At 35.3% G+C, this 25412-nt stretch overlaps 1 protein-coding gene across 9 annotated transcripts in view; it reads left to right on the top strand.

Annotated features, from left to right (window-relative positions):
- CAST (calpastatin) overlaps window positions 1–25412 on the top strand; it is an 84545-nt gene that overhangs the window by 10096 nt on the left and 49037 nt on the right. For 7 of the 9 annotated variants that reach the window (XM_087715742.1, XM_087715739.1, XM_087715738.1 and 4 more), the window contains exons 2-4: window positions 1152–1211; window positions 10211–10282; window positions 23052–23105. In XM_087715742.1, the coding sequence (XP_087571868.1) occupies window positions 1152–1211; window positions 10211–10282; window positions 23052–23105 (186 nt within the window). Of the gene's footprint in view, window positions 1–1151; window positions 1212–10210; window positions 10283–13428; window positions 13582–23051; window positions 23106–25412 lie in introns of those variants that run through there. The other 2 variants (XM_087715744.1, XM_087715745.1) reach the window with 2 other exon arrangements.

Below are 25412 nucleotides of genomic sequence, written 5' to 3' on the forward strand. Positions count from 1 at the left end.
TGATGAGCATTTATTTGTTTTTATACTTTATATAGTACTTTATTGAAGTATGTAGATCATTTATCATAATAAGAAATGCAAGTACTGTCTACGTGGCCATGAAAATTCTATAGGCCACTACAATTGCCTATAGGCTATTGCAAATTTTAATGTGGCAAAAGAAGAATATGATTATAGAAGTAATTGTATTTGTTATTTTTGGTTTAATTACATTTAAATTTAAATAAGAAGAAATACATTTTGGGCTTTATTTCAGACACATCTAGTTTAGGAGCAAAACCCCTGGTACAACAAGAGATGACCCAATATGAATACTGTATTCAAGAAAAAGTTTGATCCCTGTGATGTTGTATGAGGGGTTATGCTCCAGAAATGAATAAATATAGAATAAAAATCTATATTATATTTAATTTTATTTAAATTTAAAGTATAGGCAATATTTTGAAGCCAATGAGAACAATTGCAATTTTTGTAGTTAAATCATGCAAACTCTTAATAAGAGAAGGGGAACTCTTCCCTTCACAAAATGATTGCTTGGATATAAAATTCCAGAAAACCACAAGATCTTGTTATATTAGGCCTGGGGCTCTCAGAAAACTGGGGACATGCTTAGATGTCTCCATTATTGAGCTGGCTATTTTTATTCCATCTTTGCCTAGAATTTGTGTCTCTATACTACTTTTAATGTGATTTTTATATTTTTTGATACCTATAGTTTTTAATATGTTGTTTTACCCACTGCTTGTTCATCATACTGAATCATCTGGGGTGAGATGGCCAGCTATGTAAACTTATTACTAAAAGAATTATAAAATATGCATTTTTATGTATATGTCCCAGTACCTTAGTTCCTTCATTGCATCCTTTTTATCCTGCATCTCCTGCATCCTTTTTATTTTCTAAATATATCTGTGCAGTCTATTGTGGGAGCTGTTTGGATTTTTGTAAAGACAATACCAGAAGTCATTGGTGTGCTTTGCAACCTACTAACTTCTTGTTTTCTTTTTAGAATGGGGGAAAATGCCTTGTGGGTGCAAAGGGAGTGATCTATGGGCATGTTGCTTTTGAGATCCATGTTGCCTATTCCTTGTGTATAAAATATCTTATGTTGTTTTCAAATGCTAGTTTGACATTTCAAAATTTTCTTACAGCATGGAAGTAAAAATGCAAGTGGAGCATCAAAAGAGAAGAAAGGAGCAGAAGCAACTGAGGTAAATTATGGCTATAAATTATAATAAGATAACAAAACAAGTCATTATTTAACTTTTGGGCATCTGTTATCATTCATAGCTTGTATAAAGAAATTCCAAATCAGGAGTGCCAAATTCGATTTGACATAGGTTGTATTTGACCTCAAGGGGACAGGATGAGCATGGACAGGGTGGATGTGGCCAGCTCGATGTCACTCATGCCGGGGGTGCCTGTGGTGGTCCAAGCACTCTGCCAGCAATAACGGGCTCCTGGGCCCCATTTTCGGCTGTGACGGCCTCCTGCAAGCACCTGCTAGTAAAAACGGAGCTCGGGAGGCTGCCTGTGGCCCTCCCAAGATCCGCTTTTGCTGGCAGAGGTACTACAGACAGGTCCTTTGCTGTTTCCAGGGTGGCCAGATCTAAGCACCTCATGGGCTGGATCTGGCCCTCGGGCCTTGAGTTTGACACCATTGTTCTAGATGGTTAACACATTTAATTAATTATGTGATTTGATTATTATCATTATTAGCCATCAACCATAAACTGGGCCGCTTTAATGAAGACAAAGAAGTGTTGTGCTCATATAAGCTGTGAAACACTTATGCTGAATTATTTTGAAATTGCATGAATCCCTATCAAACAGTATTGGGTAGGAGTGGTTAAGACATAGCACACTGCTAACATTATTATCATTTCTGAATTTAACTGAATTTAGAGTCCTGTTTAAGCTTCTTATCAGGAGTCTACAATCTTAGCCTGAAGCCTGCATGCAGTTTCCTATAATCCAGAATCTGTCTAAATATTGCTCACATTTTTCTGTTTTTAACAAGTCAGAAGTTATTAAACACATGGATAGTATACTGCATTATGTTAACTACATGTTAATTCAATTAAATCAAATGTAATTTTTGCCTATTTTTAGGAAATTTAGGAGATTTCACCTTTCTGTATTGTACATAATATAATGTATAGTCTGTGAGGTGCGCCATATGATCCTGATCCATGAACCTTTAAGGTATGGAAACTGGTTTTGCTGGATGTCCAGGCAAATAGATATGAGGGGTGAATACATGAATACCAATGTAAATGCAGAGGCTTCTGCATGCACAGGAACTCTCACATAGAAGATTAATAGGGGTCAACTAAGGCCTCATATTTGCCCTTGATTTTCCTGGAGAAGTTCTTTCTATGTGGTTACTAAGTTGATACCAAGTGGATGGCATACAATTGGTCTATTCTTCAATATAATAGAGAAAGTTGGATTTCATTTGAACTGTAATGTTGAGCTTTGTGTGACGGATGTGAAGAATTTGAGCTAGCATGGCTAAAGATCAAGTGTTGAAAGTTGGTCTTAACCCTTTGAGAAATACAGGTTGCTGTACTCGCGGTAACAGGTATAAGCTAAGCGCATTTTTTAAAATATACCTGATATCATGATCATCTTGGTTCTTGATGCATGTCATTTAATTGTTTCTTTATTTGTCAAATATATATGGCTTCTTGAGTCACAAACAAGTGACTTTGAGAGGCATAAAACAGGACAAAAAATATTGTTATACAGACCAATTGCTATTATGGCTGGATTAGAATAGGCATTTTTATTTCAGTAAATCAGTTAAATCAGTAAACATGGTCCTTGATACTTCAGTCCTTCCATTGGCTTGGTATTGGCAGAGGTGGTTGTTTAATATTTTTCCCCTCAGGTTCTTTCTCTTCTCTTCTGCTGGCTTTAGATACTGCAACATTCACTATTTACATTTTTTGTCTTTACTATCAACAGTTATTAAATCTGGTGTTTCATGTGTCAGGTGCTTGACTTTTTGAATTATAGAGTCTCCGAACACAATAGCTTCTTCATTGTCTGTTACTTTGTACATTTGTGATCCTTCCAGTTCTTGCTTGTTGCCAAATGAAATTTCTTGCAGATACTCCAGTGCAACATTGTTGCTACTTTGTCATGCCATTATTTATTGTCAGTTTGTGTCAGTGGTGGGTTCCGGATCCCGCTGCAACTGGTATGCTGCAACAGGGCCCGGCTTCCACCATGTGCACGCGTGCAGCACACACACATGCATAATTACCACCCGCGGCGCTCCAGCTGCTCGGTGGAACAACGCGCAGGCGCCGTACGCTCTGTACACATGCGCGAAAGCCCCGATCAGCTCAAATACAGGTGAGGGCGAGTGGGTCCTCCGGAGCACCCTACCAAAATGGTACCTGGTGCTCCCAGCAGGCACCGGTATGACCAGGGCACACTGGTTGCATCCCACCACTGGTCTGTGTGAACTTCTTGCAGTAACTTATTAGATGGCCCCCTGTTTCTTTGTAATCGGGCATTTGCTGTTTCTTGCTGACTTCTCCATTCCGGTTTTATATACATTTGTTCCTTAGGCTTGGTCTTGTGTAGCCAGAATTAGTCCCTCTGTCTCTTTCTTCAACTTTTCTGTTCTTAGTCATTGCTTGGCCTTATTGTTATATCCTTTGCCTGTTAGGTTTGTGTGTGTGTGTGTGCGTGTGTGTGTACTGGCCATGTAATACTTTTCTATTTTTCATTTGGTCTTTCTTGTAGGCCAGTTTGGTTTCTTTAGTATTCGGTAAGCGTTCATGGTATATTCACTTCAGTGCATCTTTTTCACTGTCCTTCAGATATTCTTCCAATTCCTATTTTTCTTCTTCAGCTGCCTGGTGTATTTGCATCATTCCACATAAAAATCAGATGGCAAGTCATTAAGAAATCTTTGTCTTCTATTCTGCTATCTCCAAGTACTGCAGTGTCTTTCTTATTGACAATTATTGAGTTTGGAGTCATATTATTAACTTAAAAAACTATAAAAACTATAAAACCCAAGGCTAAAATAAAGCAAATATTATTATTAGGTGATGAGTATATATTAATAATAATGGAGCTGCCTCAATATTTCACGTGATGGCACAACCAGGTTTTGAGGGACTTCTGGAAAGTCAATAGCCTCACTATAATGGGAAAGATGCTCCATAAAGTGGCATGCATAAATGAATATAATAAATGATAAACATTAATGATTATTAACTAGTAAATAACAACAACAACAACAATAATAATAATAAATAATTATAAATAAATAAATAAGTAAGTAAGTAAGTAAGTAAGTAAGTAAGTAAGTAAGTAAGTAAGTAAGTAAGTAAATAAATAATCTGCCGGTTAGGACTTGCCAGATATACGTAGTTGCATAGTTAACAAGTCCCATAACATGCTTTTCCTGTTGGTTCTGGTGGGAAAGGCAAATGTAATTGGAGAGCATCAGTCCCTCAGATAATCAAGTCCCATACTATGTGGGGTTTCAAAAGTCAAAGCCAGCAACTTGAACTGGACAAATGCAGATTGTGGAGCAGAGATGTAATGTATCGTTCTGTAAACATACATTACATTCTTACATTGTTGCAGTTTGCGACAGCTGAAGCCTTCAGATGCATTTCAAGGGAAATTCCATGTAGAGCACATTACAAAGGTCTAACTGGGACGTTACTAGGGTTTGAGTGGCCATTAGTACAGCCCTTCAATTTAAGAATGGGTGCAACCAGCACATAATACAAAATTGTGCAAAGGCCCTCTACCCACAATTGTCCCTCTTCTTCAAGCAGGAGTAGAGAGTTTAGGAGATTCCCAAGGTTGTGCATGGGGTCTGTTTGGGGCGCTACAATCCCATCTAGCACCAAAAATGGCATAGTCCTAGAACCAGGTGCTCCAAATACCCAAAGCCACTCAGTATTGCCAGAGTTAATTTATATTGTAGGTTAGGTAGTAAAGCTCCCAATTCTTTTTATAATAATTTATCAAAACAGGGCTTCCTTATTGAGTCAGCCTGAATAAAGTTATGCATTTAAAGTAGCATTCCTAAGCTATCTATCTGGACAATTTGGATATACAGATCATCCTTGTTTAGCTATTATCTCATTTAGCAACCATTCACAATTATAATAGAGATGAAAAAGTAACTTTATTACCAATCCTGACATTTGCAACCTTCATAGATCTGTGAAGCAAAGGAAAGCTGACGTAAGATCATAAGCATAGTTGCAGTGTTACTTAGCAATTGTTTCACTTAACAACTGAGTTGTAATTGATCAACAAGAGCTGCCTGTAATCACTATCTGACTAATAATCCCTGTAACACAATGAACAATGATAGGAGTTGTTCAAAATGGGTAGTCTTCAATTTATTATGCCACCCAGCCATATTCCAAGAGATGGGTTTTATGTAACCTCCATAGCCTTAGTAGTGAGTCAGTTGGTGGTATTCAAAGTATTATGTTCTTGCCTAGGTTTAAGAAGACATACTGATGTTATATTGATATTGTCATCAGAATGGGAATCATTACTAGGCAGCAACTTTGGGATAAAATCGATTAATTTGCTATCTCTGGATCTGGCTGGATTTGCAAGCTGAAGATCAGAATGCATTCTTGGTATAGCAACTTTCTTTTTTCCTCTTTTCTGATCTAGACCCTCATATATTGTACAAAGCAGATTGTCATTATCCCAAACTCAACATGTTAGAATCAATTTGGGCTGTTTCAGACTAGAAGGACATGTTGGCTTGCTGAGGTATAGGTTGTTTTCTTCTTTGATTTCAGAATTCAGAAAGTTTATAATTATTTTCTGTGTAATTGCTGTTAGATGCGAAGTCCAAAGATGTCAGATCAATTTAAGGTTTGGTGCTGTTTACTTTAAAGGTGTGTTTATTTAAATTCATTAAATTGTCTCAGTATTTCTTCTTGTTTCATGTTTGATAAGGCTTCAAAACAGTTAATTAACCTTGTTTCTAGAGTTTCACTAGAGTGCCAGTTTTTTCTTGTAAAATCTCAATATGATTATTTGAGCATTGTCTTTTCAAGGATGCTAGAAGTAGCTGGATGCTATTTTTTTTTAAAAACAAACCATTGCTGCCTATAGCATGAGGCTGGGCAGTTTGAGGCATTAAACCAAAAAATGCAGTTCTTTTTCCATCTTGGAAAACACTCATGATATATTTGAAAAGTGGAAAGAAAGGATATAATTTTGAACAGCATGAAGGGGACAGTGGATTGTTAAAAGACAACAGAATTAGATTATGTCTTCTCATGTTAGGGAGCCATTTGTAAGCACTTACATTAATAACATGGGCATCAAAGACGTTAGCTAAGTGATAGAATGATAGCTCTTCTGGTAGACCAACATCCAATATTATTTCTGTTAAGTTAATCCTTAAATTGTGTTGGGAGTAGGTATATGATTGTACTTTTTGATGGAAAGCAAGGCTGTAAGCTCTACCTGTATTTGGTTGTCATTTCTAACCTTAATTCAGTGTTTTTCAACCACTGTGCCGCGGCACACTAGTGTGCCGTGACATAGTGTAAGGTGTGCCGTGGGAGAATTACTTTATATATAGTCAATATAGGCACAGAGTTAATTTTTTTTTACATTTTCTAATGGTGGTGTGCCTCGTGATTTTTTTCATGAAAAAAGTGTGCCTTTGCACAAAAAAGGTTGAAAAACACTGCCTTAATTTATTCTCCAGAGCAAATTATTTCATATGGTTATCCATAAACAGATTGAAGGCAGTGTTAATATTTTGAATTACTGTAAGATACTACTAACTTATCTGCATACTTTTGCACAAATGTTTCAAAGGAGTCCATATTTGTATTTGTAGAGGTAAACATGGTCTCTGAAATTGAAATTACAGTTTTTGCAGTTGATAGACATTGTCTAGCAAAGTTGATAGATGTTGTCCAGCAAAACCTGTCGTGAATTCCTTTACTGATTGCTTGACTTGCTTTTCCCCCTTCAGAGATACATTGATGGCAGGGAAACTAAAATGCAGTCAGGAAGTTTGATTCCTCATGCAAAGTATAGAAGAGTTCTAATAGTAGTTGTTTTTCCATTTCTGTTTCCAAATCCCTGTTGACTATAGCTTTGGGAGGTAAGAATGGAATGGAGAAGATTTATATTGTTATTATTCTTACTTAGTTTTCTTGTCATCGTGTAGTCACCCATTTTTGGCTCCTTTGTTGGTTTAAACACAGTCAGTGAGCCTTGTGTCTTATTGTGTTTCTTGTTCTTCCTCATTGTTTTGTTGTCACTGTACCATATCAGAAGCCTTTACAATGTTTTAGGGTGGTGCTGAGATTTAGAATATTTCTTGCAGAGAATTATTAAATAAAAGTAGATAACAAAGTATGAATCTAAGCTATTTATAAAAATGAATAAAACAAATAAAATATAAGAAGCTCAAATAGGGAAGCTGCTGCTCTGTTGCCATTAATTCTAAGCAGATTTACTAGCACATATGTGCTATTACATTTAATGAGATTTACTAATGTCTAAGATTATATTTTAAGGAATATAGGCTAAGATGCTTGTAAATGCAGATAATCCTCAATTTACAACAGTTCATTTAGTGACTATTTAAAATTACAATGACTGAAAAATATGACTTATGACCATTTTTCACAGTTGTGACCTTTGCAGCATCCCCATGTTCAGGTGAGCAAAATTCATATGCTTGGCAACTGGCTCATTTATGACTTTCGCTATGTCTCAAGGTAATGTGATCACCTTTTGAGACCTTGTGACAAGCAAAGTCAATTGGGAAGCTAGATTCACTTAACAACCAGGTTACCGATTTATCAAATGCAGTGACTCACTTAACAACTGTGGCAAGAAAGTCATAAAATAGGGCAAAACTCACTTAACAACAGAAACTTTGGGCTCATTTGTAGTTGTAGATTGAGGATTATTTCTATAAAGGTAAAGGGTCCCCTCACACATATGTGCTAGTTGTTCCTGACTCTAGGGGGCAGTGCTTATCTCCGTTACAAAGCTGAAGAGCCAGCACTATCCGAAGACATTTCCGTGGTCATGTGGCCGGCATTACTAAATAACGAAGGCGCATGGAACACTGTTACCTTTCCACTAAAGTGGTCCCTATTTTTCTACCTGCATTTTTACATGCGTTCGAACTCCTAGGTTGGTAGAAGCTGGGACAAGTAACGGGAGCTCATGTCGTTGCACAGCGCTAGGGATTCGAACCACTGAACTGCCAACCTTTCTGATCGACAAGCTCAGCATCTTAGCCACGAGCCACCACATCTATAGCACTTTAATAATTTCATTCCACATAGTGCTCAAGTTATCTTTAATTAAGATTGGCAAAGTGTAGCATCTTCCAGGTTTCCATCATCATTCTTTTATAAATGTTAGTATGATTATGTGCCTTTTACTAGGTGGAGTCTCACACCAAACTGTAGTTGAACAAATCACAATGACTGCCTTTAGAGAAGACCAAATCCAAACCAAATTATAGTAGGAATGATGTGTGGATCCAACCATCTTTGCAGCAGCTATAAGGGCATCAGAGTATGTCTGTGCCTATCCCAAGAAACATAATCTAAATGGCCGTCTCATTGGAAGGCAGCAGAAAGTGGGAAAGAAATTCAAAGACAGGAGTGCTGAATGATGCAATGAAACTCAGCTTCATTTCATGATAACAGAGAATTGTGTTCTGTGTTCAAAAGAACAGGAATCTGACCTTTCCGTCAAACTAGCTGACATTTGTTCTAAAATTTGGTTGACTTTTGAATTGTCCTGGATGTTGGCAATTTGCTTGCAACATTATCTGTTCTGCTTTTTTATTAGATAAATAAGAATGTATCACATTTCCTGAAGAATAAGTGCTGTTGTAATTCATCCTTTCTGACTTTGTCAGTTCATTGCCTAAAGTTCTTTTTCTTCCTAGCCTACTGGCATAATGGAAGGTATTTTGTTCATCTGCAGGTCCTCAAATCTTCAGAGAACAGAATACATGAATGAGTGTCAATTTACAGTGCTGAGTTATCAGCAAAATTGAATAGAATAGTGTTTTTGTCAATTATATAAATGCACCCAAATATACATGTGCAGTGCATATGTATTCTTGGGATACATTTCAGTTCTCAGTACACAAGGTTAATTTTCTTCTTAGATGCTACTTTGCTACTCTTTGCATTCTGGCAAAATAGATAGGTCTTTGATAGGAATGGTGTTTGTAATATAAAGTCCTGAAATGATACATTTACAATAAAAGTTGATACTACTCGCTTTCCTGTTCACTTTCAGACAGTTTTCACAACTTTCATTTTACATTCTTTGTTACATTTTTAGTATCAGTTATACATTGACCAAAATATATACACATAGCTTTAAAATAGTTTGAATGTTCTGGGCATTTTTTTACCTTTTCAACTTGGTTTTTCTATTTTGTGCCAACTCTTGTCCCTTGATTTGGAAAGTAAACACTTTGTGGTATCAGCAAGGGCATCAATTTAAATTAGGTCATTTTGGGGGGCTATTTCTAAAAATAAAAAGGGTTATCATTAGCATTATTGTTTTTAAAGAAGTTGGGTCTTTTTTAAAAAAGAAATTTTGAAATTTTATAATGCAGTTTAGGCTTCCACTTTTTTTAAAATAAAAACCCCCACACCTTTTATTTTGGTATGGTTTTTCTAAAACACCAGTTACCAAGTTTTAGTAATATATTTGTTAAGATTCTTGGCCTTGGTGTGGCAAGTTTTAGAATTAAGCTATGTTAAGTTAAAATAACTATATACACACAATTTTATAACAATTTAAAAATGTGAGTTAGAAAAATGCTTAACTTTGTATTTAACTTCGTCTTCACTACATTCTGTTCTGATAAGGTGATAGACAAATACCTACAGTTAATTCATAATCTAAAAATAAACCTGTGATTCATCAGTGACAGGAATATGATAGAATATAATAATATGTTCATATATTTTTGCACCCCCAAAATAGCATTGCCTGAGAAATTTATATTCATGATTCCAAATGATGCTCCAAGCACTTTTTGTAACACCAATTGCATGAAGATATTGCTTATAGAAGGACATTTTTATAATATACCGGAGAAGTTTGGAAATAGAATTCAGTGTCTCTGTTGAATCATTTTTCCAATGATATTAAAATGCTAATATTTTATTGTTCATTTTTTTCTTTACAGAAGAGAACTGTAATTACTAGCAAAAGTGAATCACCCAAAAGCCAGACCAGTGGAGTTTCTTCAGTTAATAAGGTAATTTACTTGTTTGTAGACATATTAATCTTCCCGAAAATATTTCCCTATTGTTTTTAATGCTTATGATGGTGCTAGTGTAACAGATCATTGCTTTTGAAAAGAGGTAGAGAACCTCTGAGCTCATGAAAATTAAGAAAAGTGCAAAATCATGTATTAAAATCTCTAAATTAAACTAGTTAGTAGGATTAATATTGACAGATTCTAAATGCAAGGCTTTAATATTGATGTTTGGCAAGAATTTGTGATTTGTAAATGAGGCTTTGTGCTAGTCACATTTTTCTGTCAGTGTTTTGTCTCATCTCAAATATATCTCCAAATATTTTAATGCTGCGCTCCTCCTGTCTTTTTCCACAAGTTATTTTGGAGTACTTCTTAAAATTTAAATGATGCTGATCTATTTTCAGTCTGTAAATATTCTAAAGTTTAATGTTATGCTTTTCTGCTTTTTGAAACCAATGTATATCATATTAAGAACTGTACCTAAATAGTTGTAACTCAGATAGTATAATATAATAATTTTGTTTTTACCTATTTTATATCAATTGCTTTACAGAAAGCAAGAATGATGGGTGCTTGGATATATCATATTTGATCTTTTCTGCCTATACAGTTACAAAAACAGAACTCTTAGGTTTTGTGTGACATGCTTTCATTTTTGATAGAACGGCAGCAAATACTGTAAATTCAATTAATACACAATACTTATATTTACTTTAATCAGACATCCTTGGGAACTTTTGTATTCTGAGACTTAGATATAATCAGTTCCAAAATTGCATGTTACCAAATCATGATTTCTCATAGTGAAAATGAGCCAGAGTTGAACTTTGAGTTTGCTCTTGTGTTACAGAGATCTTATGCTTTCAATTGCCGCTATTCACAGTTTAATATGCTAATGAAGTCCTAAATAGTTGTTAAAACTAGTTATATTTAAACAATGGTTGGACATTCAGGTTACAAAGCTGGTTCAGTTTTGTAGAGAATTTTTGTAGAGAATTGGTAGCAGGCTATTGTTTGTTATTATACTTTACTGCTAAGAAGGTAAAAAGTTGCTTGTAGAAATTCTGGCTCAGATGCCAAAATAATTTGGCTGGTTCTGATAGTGCTGTGAAGCTTAAATGTCTGCAGAGAGAAGATTAACATTTGCTGCTTGGCCTCAGTATTTTGAGATAGTTTACAAACAAATCATAATTCATATTGACCATAGATTCTGCATGGATAGTATGTCAAGCTGTTGTAAAGAGAGGGGGAAAAAATCTAATTTCTTCTTGTAACTCATCTAAATTAAATTCAACTGCCAGCTGAATTTATACATTTAATCCTTCTTGCTGAATAACTATATAGCAGTTAGACTCACATGGCATACCAAACCAAAATAACAACCAAAAGGCCACTTTATTTATTTATTTATTTATTTATTTATTTATTTATTTATTTATTTATTTATTTTATTATAAAGTTTATAGAGTTCCTCATCTCACAGAACATGATTCTTTGTGTTTTGGCTTAATGCAATATGTGAAGGTAATTTAGGGTAGTTTTTAATAATCTGAACAATAATTTAGTTTTACATCCAAAAATCATCAGTGATTAAAGTTAGCATTGTCCAAGCCTACGGATTTGTTGGGCCAAAAGAGTGCTACAAAAAACTATGTTATTTACTTATTGCTTAATATATAGTTAGTTTTATTGTGTTTCTAACATAAAATGATGTGCTCTGGGTTAAATTCAAACATCTGATCAAATTCAAAATATCTAGATGTTTTTGTTTAAATATCTATAATCTATATCTATAGTTGTTATATTTGTGCTGATAAATAAATAAAGGGAGACTAGTATAGATCTATTTCAAGCTATTTAGCTCTCATCAGCTAGCCATACCCTTGTTGGGAATCGAACCTGTGCTCTATTGCCTCTTAGGCAGATGTGTTAACCATTGAGCTACAGAGCTCGACTCCTTATCAGCCAGGCCAGGGTGAAAGCTATATATTTAAAGTCACAACCCCTGGTATGCCCAAATATGGGAAGAAGGTCACACTTCCATTCTCTGTCCTTCGGCTCGTCACAAGAGACCATCCAGACAGAAACCCAATATTTTTTACTGTTGCCTTTTTGTTACATTTGTTATATTTGTGCTGATAAATGGAAGTGTGACCTTCCTCCCATATTTGGGCATACCAGGGGTTGTGACTTTAAATATATACCTTTCACCCTGGCCTGGCTGATAAGGAGTCGAGCTCTGTAGCTCAATGGTTAACACATCTGCCTAAGAGGCAATAGAGCACAGGTTCGATTCCCAACAAGGGTATGGCTAGCTGATGAGAGCTAAATAGCTTGAAATAGATCTATACTAGTCTCCCTTTATTTATTTATTAGCACAAATATAACAAATGTAACAAAAAGGCAACAGTAAAAAATATTGGGTTTCTGTCTGGATGGTCTCTTGTGACGAGCCGAAGGACAGAGAATGGAAGTGTGACCTTCCTCCCATATTTGGGCATACCAGGGGTTGTGACTTTAAATATATATCTATAGTTGTATATATCTATACAATTATATCTATAATATTTGTTTTAAAAGGCACTTAATAATGGTGTTTTCTATCTACACTATTAAGAACCTCTTACTTTATATATGAAGCAAGGAAGAATGATCGTGGAAAAAACTGCAAGATTTTTGAGTGTATTGCTTCTTCCAATGAATAAAAATTACTGAGTACTGTTTTGTGCATTTATAATTGCTATCGGGGTAGAGTGAGAGAGGACAGAATTGAGGTGTGTATAGACAGTGCTTCTCTTGCTGTTAGAAAAAGAAGTTGGAAATAATTTATTAATGTTCCCACTTCTACGGCTCCTGGTACATTTGGTAATTCTGCTATGTCTGAAAATTACAAAGACTTCTATAAATCCTACAAGCTAAGCAATACCAGTATCTAGGGATAACTGCAGCCTTTTTGCACTAAAATTACTGATGTGGAGTAAGCATATTTGACTTAGGAAATCTTTTCTATTTGACTGCATTAATTGTTGGGTTTATTTTTGTCCTGACTCAGTGGCTGCTGTCAACCACGCAGCTTCTTAGCATATTCATAAGGGGGGTGGAGCCGAACGGCTGTGGGCAGAGGGAGTTTGGAAACAGTTCATTTGACTTCGCTGTACTATTCTGAAATGTCACAGTCTATGTTAAAACTGTAGTCATAGGCAGGCCTGATAAGCACTGTAAGAAAAACAAAATTATGCTAAGGATCTGAGCAGGCTGCATCAAAAACTTGAAGCAGAATTGATGAGCTGTATAGCGTGAGTACTCTTTTCCTGGAATGTTTGTGTGATTGTCAATTTTCTGGGCTAGTTCTACCATACTTCCTCCTTTCTTCTCTGAGACTGCACTTTTCTATATTATAGAAACATGATCCTTCAATTTGTAGGTTTGAGACTCACTTAGTAAATGAGTGCTTTTCCAGGATTTGTAACAGATTGTTAAACTATTGGTTGGCTCTCTCGTTTTACTCACAGAGTATAAAACCTTTTCAAGTGTTACTTGACAGTTTTGTTCCTGAGCCTCCCCAGGAAGGATATCATGAAAACAATGGCTTGAAAGCTCTTTAAAGCAGAACAAGAGTTCTACAGATCTAAATATTATTACTAATAAATTTATAAGACTTCCACAGAATTGACTTAAAAATTCATTTCTGGTTCTCAACATTTAGACTGCATTTTTCAGGGTGTGGTCATCTGAGTGGCAGGATATGTTTGTTGAAACATGCCTAAGTAACTATTGCCCTTACAACCCATAGGTAGTATTTATTGCAATGCTATTTGCTGTTGTTCCTTAACAAAACAAGTTGTTGCTAAGCTATCTATGTCATATCCTCCCTTAATTTAATAAATGTTTGTTATTTCATGTTTTAGGAAATGATTTTGTTTGATTATGGAATTTGGAGTTAGTTGACCTGAATTCAAATATTGTCCTGAGAATACTTATGGGAAAATGTTGTTGATGTTGATGTTTATTGGTCTTGTATGTTGCCCACTCCCGAAGGACTCCGGGCGGCTTACAATAAACAAGGGAAGGGAATAAATAAACAAAACAACACTTTAAAATACACAACAGTCACAGTTTCTGTGGGGCTGGATATTTCGAGAGCCCCCCAGCCTGCTGGAGCCGGGGGGGGGGGGGCTCTCGAAATATCTATTAAATAGAAATATCTATTAAATGGCATATAGTACTACTTAGATACACATTAAACTGTGATAAGGGTTTTATTGCTATATTTTATTGCTATATTGAATTGAAAATTGTAACTTAGGGAATTTGAGCCCAGGGTTGCCAGGTGAATGGTCTTTATTGAAATAAGATCTTTTAAAGTTTTTGTTCTTCGTAACATACATTTATGCTAAACAAGAAAATGCTTTAAAAATAATTTTTAAGGAGGAGTTGTTTTATTTATCAATTGCGGGCAATTTTATACAATTATTCCAATGGAAATTCTGTATAAATGAATTTTGAAAGCAAAATTTCATCAGAGGCAGATATGTGCCTTTCTTCCGATTAAGAATTTAAATTATTTTATTCTAAAATGTTATATTTAACCATAAGGAACTTAGAGCCCTGGAGTTGTTCCTGAACCACAGTTCTGTACAACTCTAGGTAGATACCATGGCCAATGGTGAGAGCTTGCTCCACTAAGAGAATACTAACTTTAATCAAGGCCCACTTTGAATGCCAAAATAGTGTCCTGAACAACTCCATGATGCACAACTTGGGTTTTCAGTGGGACCCCACTTTCAAGATTCAGAAAGCACAATGTGACTCTGGAACTCAGGGTTTTATGTTTTTTACTCATTGGTGGTTTTTTCTCCTTTCAGTTTAATTAGGTACAATTTAGGAATATTTTTAGGATTGTGCAAAATTCTTTTCCTGACTGTAAGTGTCAGTGGTAACTTGAGTTGTACAGTTTTGTTCTAGGTAAGTTTAAACCAAAGTCTTCTTTAATCAGCATTACTTTCCCAGATCCTATGGAAAATGATAATTCAGTAACATTGCTTCTCTAATTATTTTAATCATGAACTAATAAAAAGAATTGTGTCCAGTTAGATTGAAGTTGTAATTTTATGTAAATGCAACAATGAAATCTGTTTGAACACCACACAGTTATGTTGCAAGAATGAGGCACCATTAAATTGTTCTATTGACTCATTGGAATCAGATTATCACTTTCTCTGTACAGTAGTTGGACTAGGTCTCTTAATTATTTTGAAATTGTAGCTCTGATCTGAATGTTTAGTATAGGTCAATCTTTTGGGCACCAGGGACTGGTTTTGTAGAGAGAGGTTTTTCTGGGGACCCGAGGGGGTCTGGTTTCACATGCTGCCTGCATTCCTCAGATGGGGCGTCACGGTTTGTGCAACCTGGTTTCTGGCATGCTACAGACTAGTCCATGGGCCAGGGGTTGGGGATCTCTGCTATAGGTGACACAGTTTTTACTGCTCTGCCTTTTTCTTTGCAGACTTTCTCTCGAGATTTATGGAACTCTACAATGGTGTGGGAAAAGGAACTGTATATCCAATCTTTTTATTAGGTTTTTTTGAATCTCATATTTTCCAGGTTTCTTGAGACTACAAATTTCAAAATTCCTAGCAAGGGTGGATTATAATCCTAGCGTGTCTAGATACATATGTTGGATAATGTATATTCTTAAAATATGGAATAAGACATCAGTAAGAGATCTTATATTTTAAAGAAGTCAACTGGATGTGCTAGTAGAAAAATAAATGAGATACTTAGTTGATATGTAGGACATGAGCTGGAGAAAGCTATGAAACTGATTCCTGTGATTTGAAATTTACTTGTACTGAACATATTCCATGCAAGGAAGATTAATTGGTAAATTTAAAAAATGCAGAATATTACATTTCTTTTTTCTCCTGGCACTGCTGGTTTGATGTGGCATAGTGAATACAGCTTGCAACTCTGTGACACTGCAGGAAAAAGCAACTTTTTAAAAAAACATACAAGTTTAACTGCTTATGACAAAATGAATGATAGAATTGAAAATGAAACTTTGTAAACTTTTTTAAGTGGGAGGAGGAGAGGAATTTATATAATTTATATTTACTCCTCACCATAAATCACTGTGATTATATTGTGCACGGAGTTGCCCTAATTTCATCTGGTAGTAATTTTAATACTTGCCCACTCTACTTTTCTCAGAAATAATTGAAAAACTTCCTGTAATCTTGCTGCCATCAGTGTAAGTTCAGAGGTATTTCTGAATTTTCTTTGTGGAAACTGAAATTCTTTGCTTTACCCAGGTTCCACTCTTAAAATATCCTGCGCATTTGATAATAGGCCACAAATTCTATTTCCATGCTAAGATTTAAAATGTCGAAGGAATTTTTTTCCTGTTTTATTAGCTTGAATCAAAGAAATTTCTCAAGTGAATTGTTTAGGTTGACATTTCCTGATGCAAATAAAGGATGTTTCACTTTGAGCAAAAATGGAAAAGTGAAATTTCAACTCAGAATTCTCAGTCAGCGTTAAGAGGGGCAATTTTAGGAGTGGTTTCAATTCATGGGGAAAGGATTGGTTTCATGTTGTCTTACATGCGGGGGGGGGTGCATTCTTCTGAGCACAGTTAGTCATTTCTTTTGTTATTAAGGTTGCTTTAGGGCACCACTTTGGGAGTTCAGTTTTCTTAAGTATCTCAGAAGGGATGCATACAGGGGTGAAATCCATTTACATTTGCTACTGGTTGGTAGCAATGTGAGCATGCACGCATTAGTGCGTGCCACCTCTGCACATGTGCACGCCTGCAAAGGTAAGTGAACAGTGAGGGGGGAAATCTGTGCCACGTGGTTTAGATTAGCTAGAAAGCAGGATTTCCTAATATAAATCACACACCATAGCTGATCACCGGAAAAATCGGTTCGCACGAACAGGTAGCATTTTTTAAATTACCAGTTCAGGTGAACGGGTACTATTTTTACTACTGGTTTGGATGATCTAGTCCGAAATGATAGCATTTCACCCCTGGATACATATAGAGTTATGTAAAATGTTCCAAAGTTACAACTTTTTTATCTTAGGATCAAATATTCAAATATTTTAATTTCAAGAAAAAAACACCTCACATTTTAAATTTTTTGTTCTAAACATAGAACAAAACTGTTAGAATACTTTTTAAGATTTTCAATTTTAGTCAGTTGGAACATAACTTACTTGATGTGTTTTGATGAACAATCCAAGGACTGCGTAACACTTTTTTTTCTTTCACACATCCTGATAGTGATATATAGAGAAGCTGACAAGATTTGGGGAGAGGCATTTTTATTTGTTTATTTTGAGGTGGGTTTTTTTATACAATGCAGGGAGTGTATGTAAGACTCCTGCCTCCTATTTTTTCCACAACAAAAGTCATGCAGCTAGCTTTCATTGCTTCAGGGAGGGCTGGAACTCTCATAGCCTCCTGATTTCTAGTGAATCCAGCAGCTTGTCTATGAATTAGTGCAAAAATGGGTAGATTGTATTAGTATGTAGTTTTCAACCTACTGGGCACTCCTGTTTTCATAAGCTAGTATACATGAAATGCCTTTCTCTTTTCAGTGCAGTCAGGAAGTTTTTTTTTTCTTGTTCTATCTGGGTGTGCCTTCCTCAAAACATGCCAAAGTCTCTCCAAATTCTATTTAGCTATGAATCATTCAGCTATTGTTGGTTACCAGGCAATACTTTCATATTTGCTTTTTAGTTTCAGTATATCATCCTCAAGGGTCAGAGCTATGCTTTCTTCTGCTTGTGAAATTTATGGCCAACAATAATTAAAAAAAAAGAGTATAGTCAAAGTGGACAACATTAATTTTGATGATTTGTTTCATTTTGAAATTTTATGTAGCTGGACTTCAGTCATATTACTTTTTCATTGTTTTGATATTCTATAAAGCTGGAATATCAAGATCTGCTAACCTGCATAGTGAGATTCCCGGGCCCATCACTTCAGACACAGCGATTTACAGAACATGCAGAAGCCCCAAATATTAATACTGTAAAATATTTCACTAATCCTTTTTGCAATATTGCTGTCATAAAGTAATCTTTTAATAGATTTATTTTTGAATTATATTTTTAAAAACCTGGATCTTCTTTTATGAAGAATTACCTATTTGGTGGGAAGCAAAAAAGGTACTTCTTCTATTTTGGAAAGACGGTTTGATCCCAAATTTACAGTCTTGAAATGTTTTTGTGAATGGGGTTCTCCATCGATGTAGTGAAAATATGTTACAGCTAACATTATTTCATGTGGCTGGTATATAATAATATGTTTAAAAATTAGGCTGTATGATTTCTTGTACATAATGGTTATAATGCCATCTTGCATTCGTAAGAATGATAGCCAGCTTCTTAGACTACTCATTCATACTCATTTCTTCATCTCAGCAGAGTAAACATTGGGAGAAGTATAATGTCTGTGATGAAAAGCCCTCCAACTCTCAAATAGGAAAAAAAAAACCCTTTGTTCTTTTAAAATCAGTGTTTAAATTTCATTAGTTTTTATTGTATAAAAATATCTCTTCAATAAAAATTATTTAGAAATAAAATTAGATGGTTTATACTATCTCCCAAGTTGTCTTGATAAACAATTGGAAACATCAGAAACCATGTCAGGTCCAGGAGAAAGAAGTAGATGTCTTTAGGTCAGAATTCAGAAATATTTATTTTAATTGAACAACAAAAAAAAAAAAATCATCCTTCATTACATCTTGTAGAAAGCGTGTCGATTGGTTACAGATAACTTTTGTGCATTTCTTCCACAGTCATTACTTATAGTTCATATTAGATTATACACTTTAAATCAAAAATCTTTGTATATCTTACTATTAATGTACCATAATTCTCATTTGACTACAACTATTTGAACACGCTTTTACCTCAAATAATTCATACTTAAAGACACAACCACATAATGACATTCATTAGCTATTTCAAAAAAATCCTCCAATAACATTACACCTTTATAACATCTTTTAAATAAAAGTCAATTAATAAAGTTTCTAAACCTCCCCCTCTTATTTTTCCAACTCACTGTTTAAAATTTATATCCAAGTTACTTTTGCCAATACCATAGCATGTATATATTGTTAAACAATGACCCTTAACATTTCCTTGTTATTATTATAATTGGCTAAAAATCATTTACTATTTATATCCCATCTCTTCTCGTCAGACAACCCCCCCAAAAAACCTTACACCTTTGTTACAAGATCTAAATAAAAAATTGTTAATAAATTTTTATAGGTCTTTTTCCCAAGTCACAATTTGCAATTTATATCCAAATTTCTTTTATTAATTACCATACATGTATATATCATTACGCTGTATCCATTATCATTTCATTGTTATTATTATGGTTAATTAATTGTTAGCGAATAAACATTTGATAACAATCTAAAACAATCTAAGTTACAAAATTCCTACTTATTAATCACCAAAATCAACTAATTTTTATTATCAACTTTCATTGTCAACCTGTATCTTTCCAGTAACAAAACAGTCTTATCTCTCTTGCCAATTGTGGTGTCAATATTCTTTTTATCTATTATATTAGCTATATAGCTATTATAGAGAGGAGGCACAGCAATAGGGAAAGGGTTTTTTCTGGGTCCTGCTAGACTATATTACTTAATCAATAGGACCAGAAGCACACAACTGTGTCATATTGTAAAGTATAGGTAGAAACTATGGAACATAGCTAGTCATATGACATACAGGGCAGAAGTGGGTTGCTGCCAGTTTGGCCCAGATCGGGCGAAGTGGTAGTGGCAGTGGCGGAAGGCTCCGCTCAATCGCCCGGATACTTCTGCACATGTGCAGAAGCGTCATGCAATAGCACAAGCACACACACATGCACAAGAGAACCAGTAGTAAAATAAATTGCAACCCACCACTGATACAGGGCTTTATAGAAATAAAACCACCATGAACTACTATATACTGAGAAGTCTCCTGGTAACCGATGAAGCTGATGAAGCAAATATTACATGGGAATAGGAAGCACTAGGCATCAGTGCTTGTGCTATTGGATTCTGGACCAGGTATAGTTTCTAAGTGATCTTAATCATCATAATACTCCAATTGCAAGGTGATCAAATCATGAATGACCACAGCTGCCATCCGCTGCTCCAGTAGGAGCTGAGAGTTCCAGGAAAACTCCCCAATTATGCACTAGTTGCATTTAAAGCCAAGGATGGAAAGTTCCTAGAACTAGAAGATCCAAAAATCCACAGCCTTCAATACTATTATGATTAACTAAGAGAATTAATATCAATGTAGTGAATGATGTTGTAAATTCTGATGGTATTGCACAAGATATTTGTACCTATACAACACAGTTTAAGAAATGGAATGTTCATATTTAAAAAAAACATTTTATATAAAAATACTATTATGATTGAATGTGAATCTGTTCCTTTTCATGCAGACCCTTACAGCATTACTTGGTTAGCCATGTGTCAAGATTTATTTATATAATTTGTATGGCTGTTCTCTCAACAATAGACTTTGGGTGATGAACAATATTAAAGTAAAAACAATTGCAGTAGTACAAAAATTTAAATACACAGCAGCTGACAAAATAAATCTATAATCACTAATACAGACAAAAACATGAGTCCTTGCATACATTTGTAGCAACTAGCCCAGAGGCAGAGACAAACTTTTAGTGTGTCCTTATAAAAGGTCAGCAGAATATTGAAGATCATTCATGCATTAAGGATACTTGGTTCTAAACTGATGAAGGATCCATTCCAATAGCTAAATTTAGGTATTAAGCAGTGGGTAAGAGTATTGGGTCCTCTGACACTGCCCTCCCCAAAGCAGGGGTTTCCTACTCAACCTCTCCCCCTCACCATTCTGATTGGAATTGGCCAACAGAAAGGGGAACTGCTACAATGCTGTAATATTCATTGTTACTCCCTTCAGACAGTCCAGAAGAATTGAGGGTTGATGATTTCAGAGAGATCAGTGGTGGTCAGGATGTCTGCATCACCCGTATCTTAGTTTTGCCATAGGTCACCAATAAGCACCACCAAGGCTATCTTAGTTCTATATTCTCGCCTGAATTTTGATTGAAAAGTGTCCAGATAATCCATTTCCTCTAGAGCAGGGATCCCCAAACTGTGGGCTATGGCCCACAACCGGAGAGTGGTCTATTAACAACCGGGCTGCATGAGTGATGGGCCGGCATGCGTGCACAGCCCAATTCATGCGAGTAGCAGGCACCAGTGCATGGAGCATTACTGGTGCACGCAGTTCCATTCATGAAACTATGAAACAACTATGCCCGCACACATGTACTTGCCTGCCCCTTGCACAAAACTATCCCCCTCCCTCCCATGCCAGACTCCAGCCCAGAAGGGTTGGATAACACTGCTCTTGAGTCATATTTAATATATACTTAGCATGACTTGCTTTAAAATTTTTTAGGTGTTCAGTGTTTACCTTGTCCTTCCAAATAATGATTAGGTTTACACATAACATTAAGTGGTTAAATAAGTGGTTTGGTGCAGTGCATAATTTCAACTGCCATTTGGTAAAGGCTTATTTAATGGAATAATAATTAAATCTATTTGGGATTATGCTAGTGATGTACAGAATTTCCCAAATCTAGTTTGCTTTCAATTTGTCATGTACTCAACCTGTTTTCCAAATTTTATGTACGTATTTAAATTGCTTATTAAAACAATAAGTGTCGTATGTGTTATTCTGTTATGCGTGCTTCAACTTTCCTTTAGAAATGGGCAGTGAAATAAATATTAGCAGAGTTGAACTGCACATGTAATGCATGGTGATGGATTACTTTGTTTTGCATTCTACAAGAATTTAGAATCATCTGCTTATAAAGGCAATATTTTGAGTTTTGCTGTTTTGGAATCCAGCCAAATTGGAAATCTTCTGATGGAATTTTTCAAGTTAGGCTGGGATTTTTTTTTTCTGAGCTGAGCACAAAAATATGATTTCTCTTTCATTTATACCCCTATAGATCAATGTTTGTTGCACACCAGTAATGAACGCGACTTGTGTAAGATCAGTATGATACAGGATACTTGGGGTCATTGGTATTGTCTGAGCTTGATTGTTTTCTTGCAGACATTTCATTATCAAAATAGGTAACATCAGCAGTGCTAGAATAGAGTGAGGTTTGTGATGCATCCCCTTCTAAAAAGGGAACAAATATCAGCTGGTCTCTAACTTTTCTTTTGGATTGTTATTGAGACAGTCATTGGTGAACAACTATAGAGCACGGAAGGGAAAATAACTTATCTGGACTCTTTTCAAACAGGATTCAGGCCTGGGCATCCAATGGAGAGGACACGGTTTTCTTTTCTTGATTAACTTTGTCAGAATGTGGGGAGGAAGGGCAACCCCTCTTGTCCTTATGGAATTCTCAGGGGCCTCCCATGTCATAATACTGTTCTGGACAGCTTGTGAGAGTTAAGGATTAGAGTTACTATGTTGCAATGACTCCATTCCTATCTGAGTACCATTGGTATAATCTTTGTCTATGAATTTCAGTTATGCAACTTGTTGGAAATAACTGAACTTTGCATTACTATCTGTCATTTGCGTAAATCTGTCATTGCATTCCGATCTGTTATGGGGTCCAGTAAAATTTGAAGTACAGTGTGTTACATTCGGGTAGAGTGTTTCCCATTTTACTTTTTTTAAAAGATATATGAAAGACAATTAATTCACACTTTTTTGTACCTTAATGCAGGCCCAGACTTCTGTTGCATCAAAGGCGTCAACTATGAAACCTGCTGAAGCAAAGGTATGTCTTCTAAAACAAAGGAAAACAAGTCATTCTTGCAGTGTCATCTGTCGAAGTGTGATTTTTTTTTAAATTAACTCTTATAGTGATGGTTGCAGCTCTGAATAATTTTTCCTAGTTTTTAATAAAGAGAGAAGTTGCTGACTGATGTTGGGAACAAATATGAAACTAGTCTGTTACTGCTATATTTTGCATAGATTAAAATAAACTGTACTTCTGGTTGAGTTCTGCATATTATTGGTATGAACTTTATCATGATTTACAGTGAAAAGTTTCTGCATTTTACTCATGAATTTGTGGTATAAGTTTTCAACTGTATTATTTGGATGCATTATCACATTAATTCCTTTTAGAAAGGTTCATATGAGAGGATACTTCTGTTACCATTATTTAAGAACTGTTCTGATTTATGAGACAGCATTTTTGCTATTATCTACCACTGGCATCGGGAAATTACTAGTTTCTGTCTGTCTGTCTCTTCCTTTCCCCAACCTCAAATTAAAGAAAGAATAATTCCATATAGTGATATGATCAAACCTTTTTTTTGTTTGGGATTTTATCTGGAGAAAAATGCTTTTTTATTCATTTTTAAATAATTCTATTTATAATAACAGTTTTTGAAGTCTTCAATTACCTCATTTTGACTGATTTTGAAAATAATGTGACCAAAGAAATATTGTCAAAAATGATATTACAGCGAGACAGGATGATCAAGGTGTGTGTGTGTGTGTGTGTGTGTTTGTGAGAGAGAGAGAGAGAGAGAGAGAGAGAGAGACAGACAGACAGACAGACAGACACTTGGTGGTTTCTCAATTTAATTATGAGCCAGAGTCCAAGATAACTATTTCTCTGCTTTTAACATTTGTTGATCTTTGAGATTAGTGCTCAAGTGGTCATCATATAAATAGACCGAGTGATTGCTCTATTTATAGCATAATGTGATAACCGCATAGGTTTAAAAAGATTGGCAGAGCCATCTAAATTGTAGAATTGCTAAATAGTTAAAACTTGGACCTCCAGATACATTATTTCATTCATAGGGATAGATTTAGTGTTTTAATTGGCTCTTTGTGAAATGCTTTTGACATAGGAGCAAAAGGAACCCCTGAGAAATACAAGGGATTGTCAAACTGCTCAAGCCACCTTTCAGAAGGCCCAGTGATTATTCTTTGTATAATATGTAGATGAATCTGTTGTTACTGAAATTAGAATTGCGTGTCTTGTTTTACAAAGGAATTTTTGCTTTCTTTTAAAGGAGTTGTGTTTTGTGTTCTTCTAATGCTTAGAGAAATAAAATGACGGGAAGTTCTATGTTAATCTTAGGCTTCATAATTCTTGGTTTATCAGGAGCTTTCTTATAAAAGGGCAGGATATTGGATTTTGTTGGGGAAATACCCTTTTCCTACATTATTGTAATTACTGCAGTTATATCCTATTTTCAGGAAAGTTAATATATATCTATGGAGATTTTCAGTCATTCTGGTCATGGTTGTCCCAAAAGTGTTTCCAGCTCCCCCTGACTTTCTGATTTTTTTCTTTGCTTCTTCATCCAGGAAGCTTCTTCAGCTCTAACTGGTTGGTGGGGAATGGAAGGATTTATGCTCCTTGCAGACAGCTGGTCATTTGCATTATTCTAGCAGTCTTTAAGGTCACCTGGAGGTTTATCTGTGTCACCAGGATCATCTGAGTGGTGCAAATTGGTAGGGAGCCTTCTTGGAACTATTGAATTGTTAAAAGGCACAGTCTGCAAGGAGCATAAATCCTTCCATTTCCCACCCACCATCCAGTCAGAGCTGAAGAAACCTCTTGGATGAGAAGCAAAATGCCTTCAGAGAGAAAAAAACCTAGAAAATCCAGTTGCTTCTTGGGAAAAAAAATCCCTTTGGGACAAAAAGTTACTATAATTTCCCCAATGGTATCTTTTCCTATACTTCTTTCTTGTTTAATTAGAAACCGGTCACATTTTTATACAGTAGGCACTGATATCGCGAGTTCCTTAAATAGCATGAATAAATTTTATAGGAAATGTTACTACTGTGTCTCCAAAACACAGTCAATAAGGCTAATCTTCTAGATACTTATATCATTAATTCTATTCCATGTGTATTGAATGCAAATTATTCAAACAAAAATATAATTATTGTGCCGATAGATATTAAGACTTATGGCCGGAATTGGAACTTTCATGCTAAGTCATTAAATGAATGGCACACAATTTTACTACCTTTTTTGCTTTATTTTTTTATTATGCTTTATTCATATTTTAAGGAAATACGAATTCTCCATTGTCTTTGCTTGGGAGCCCCA

This window comes from Thamnophis sirtalis, unplaced genomic scaffold (assembly GCF_051295495.1).
Source record: "Thamnophis sirtalis isolate CommonGarterSnake01/CBP01778 unplaced genomic scaffold, rThaSir2_p1.2 scaffold_5, whole genome shotgun sequence".
Classification (NCBI taxonomy): domain Eukaryota; kingdom Metazoa; phylum Chordata; class Lepidosauria; order Squamata; family Natricidae; genus Thamnophis; species Thamnophis sirtalis.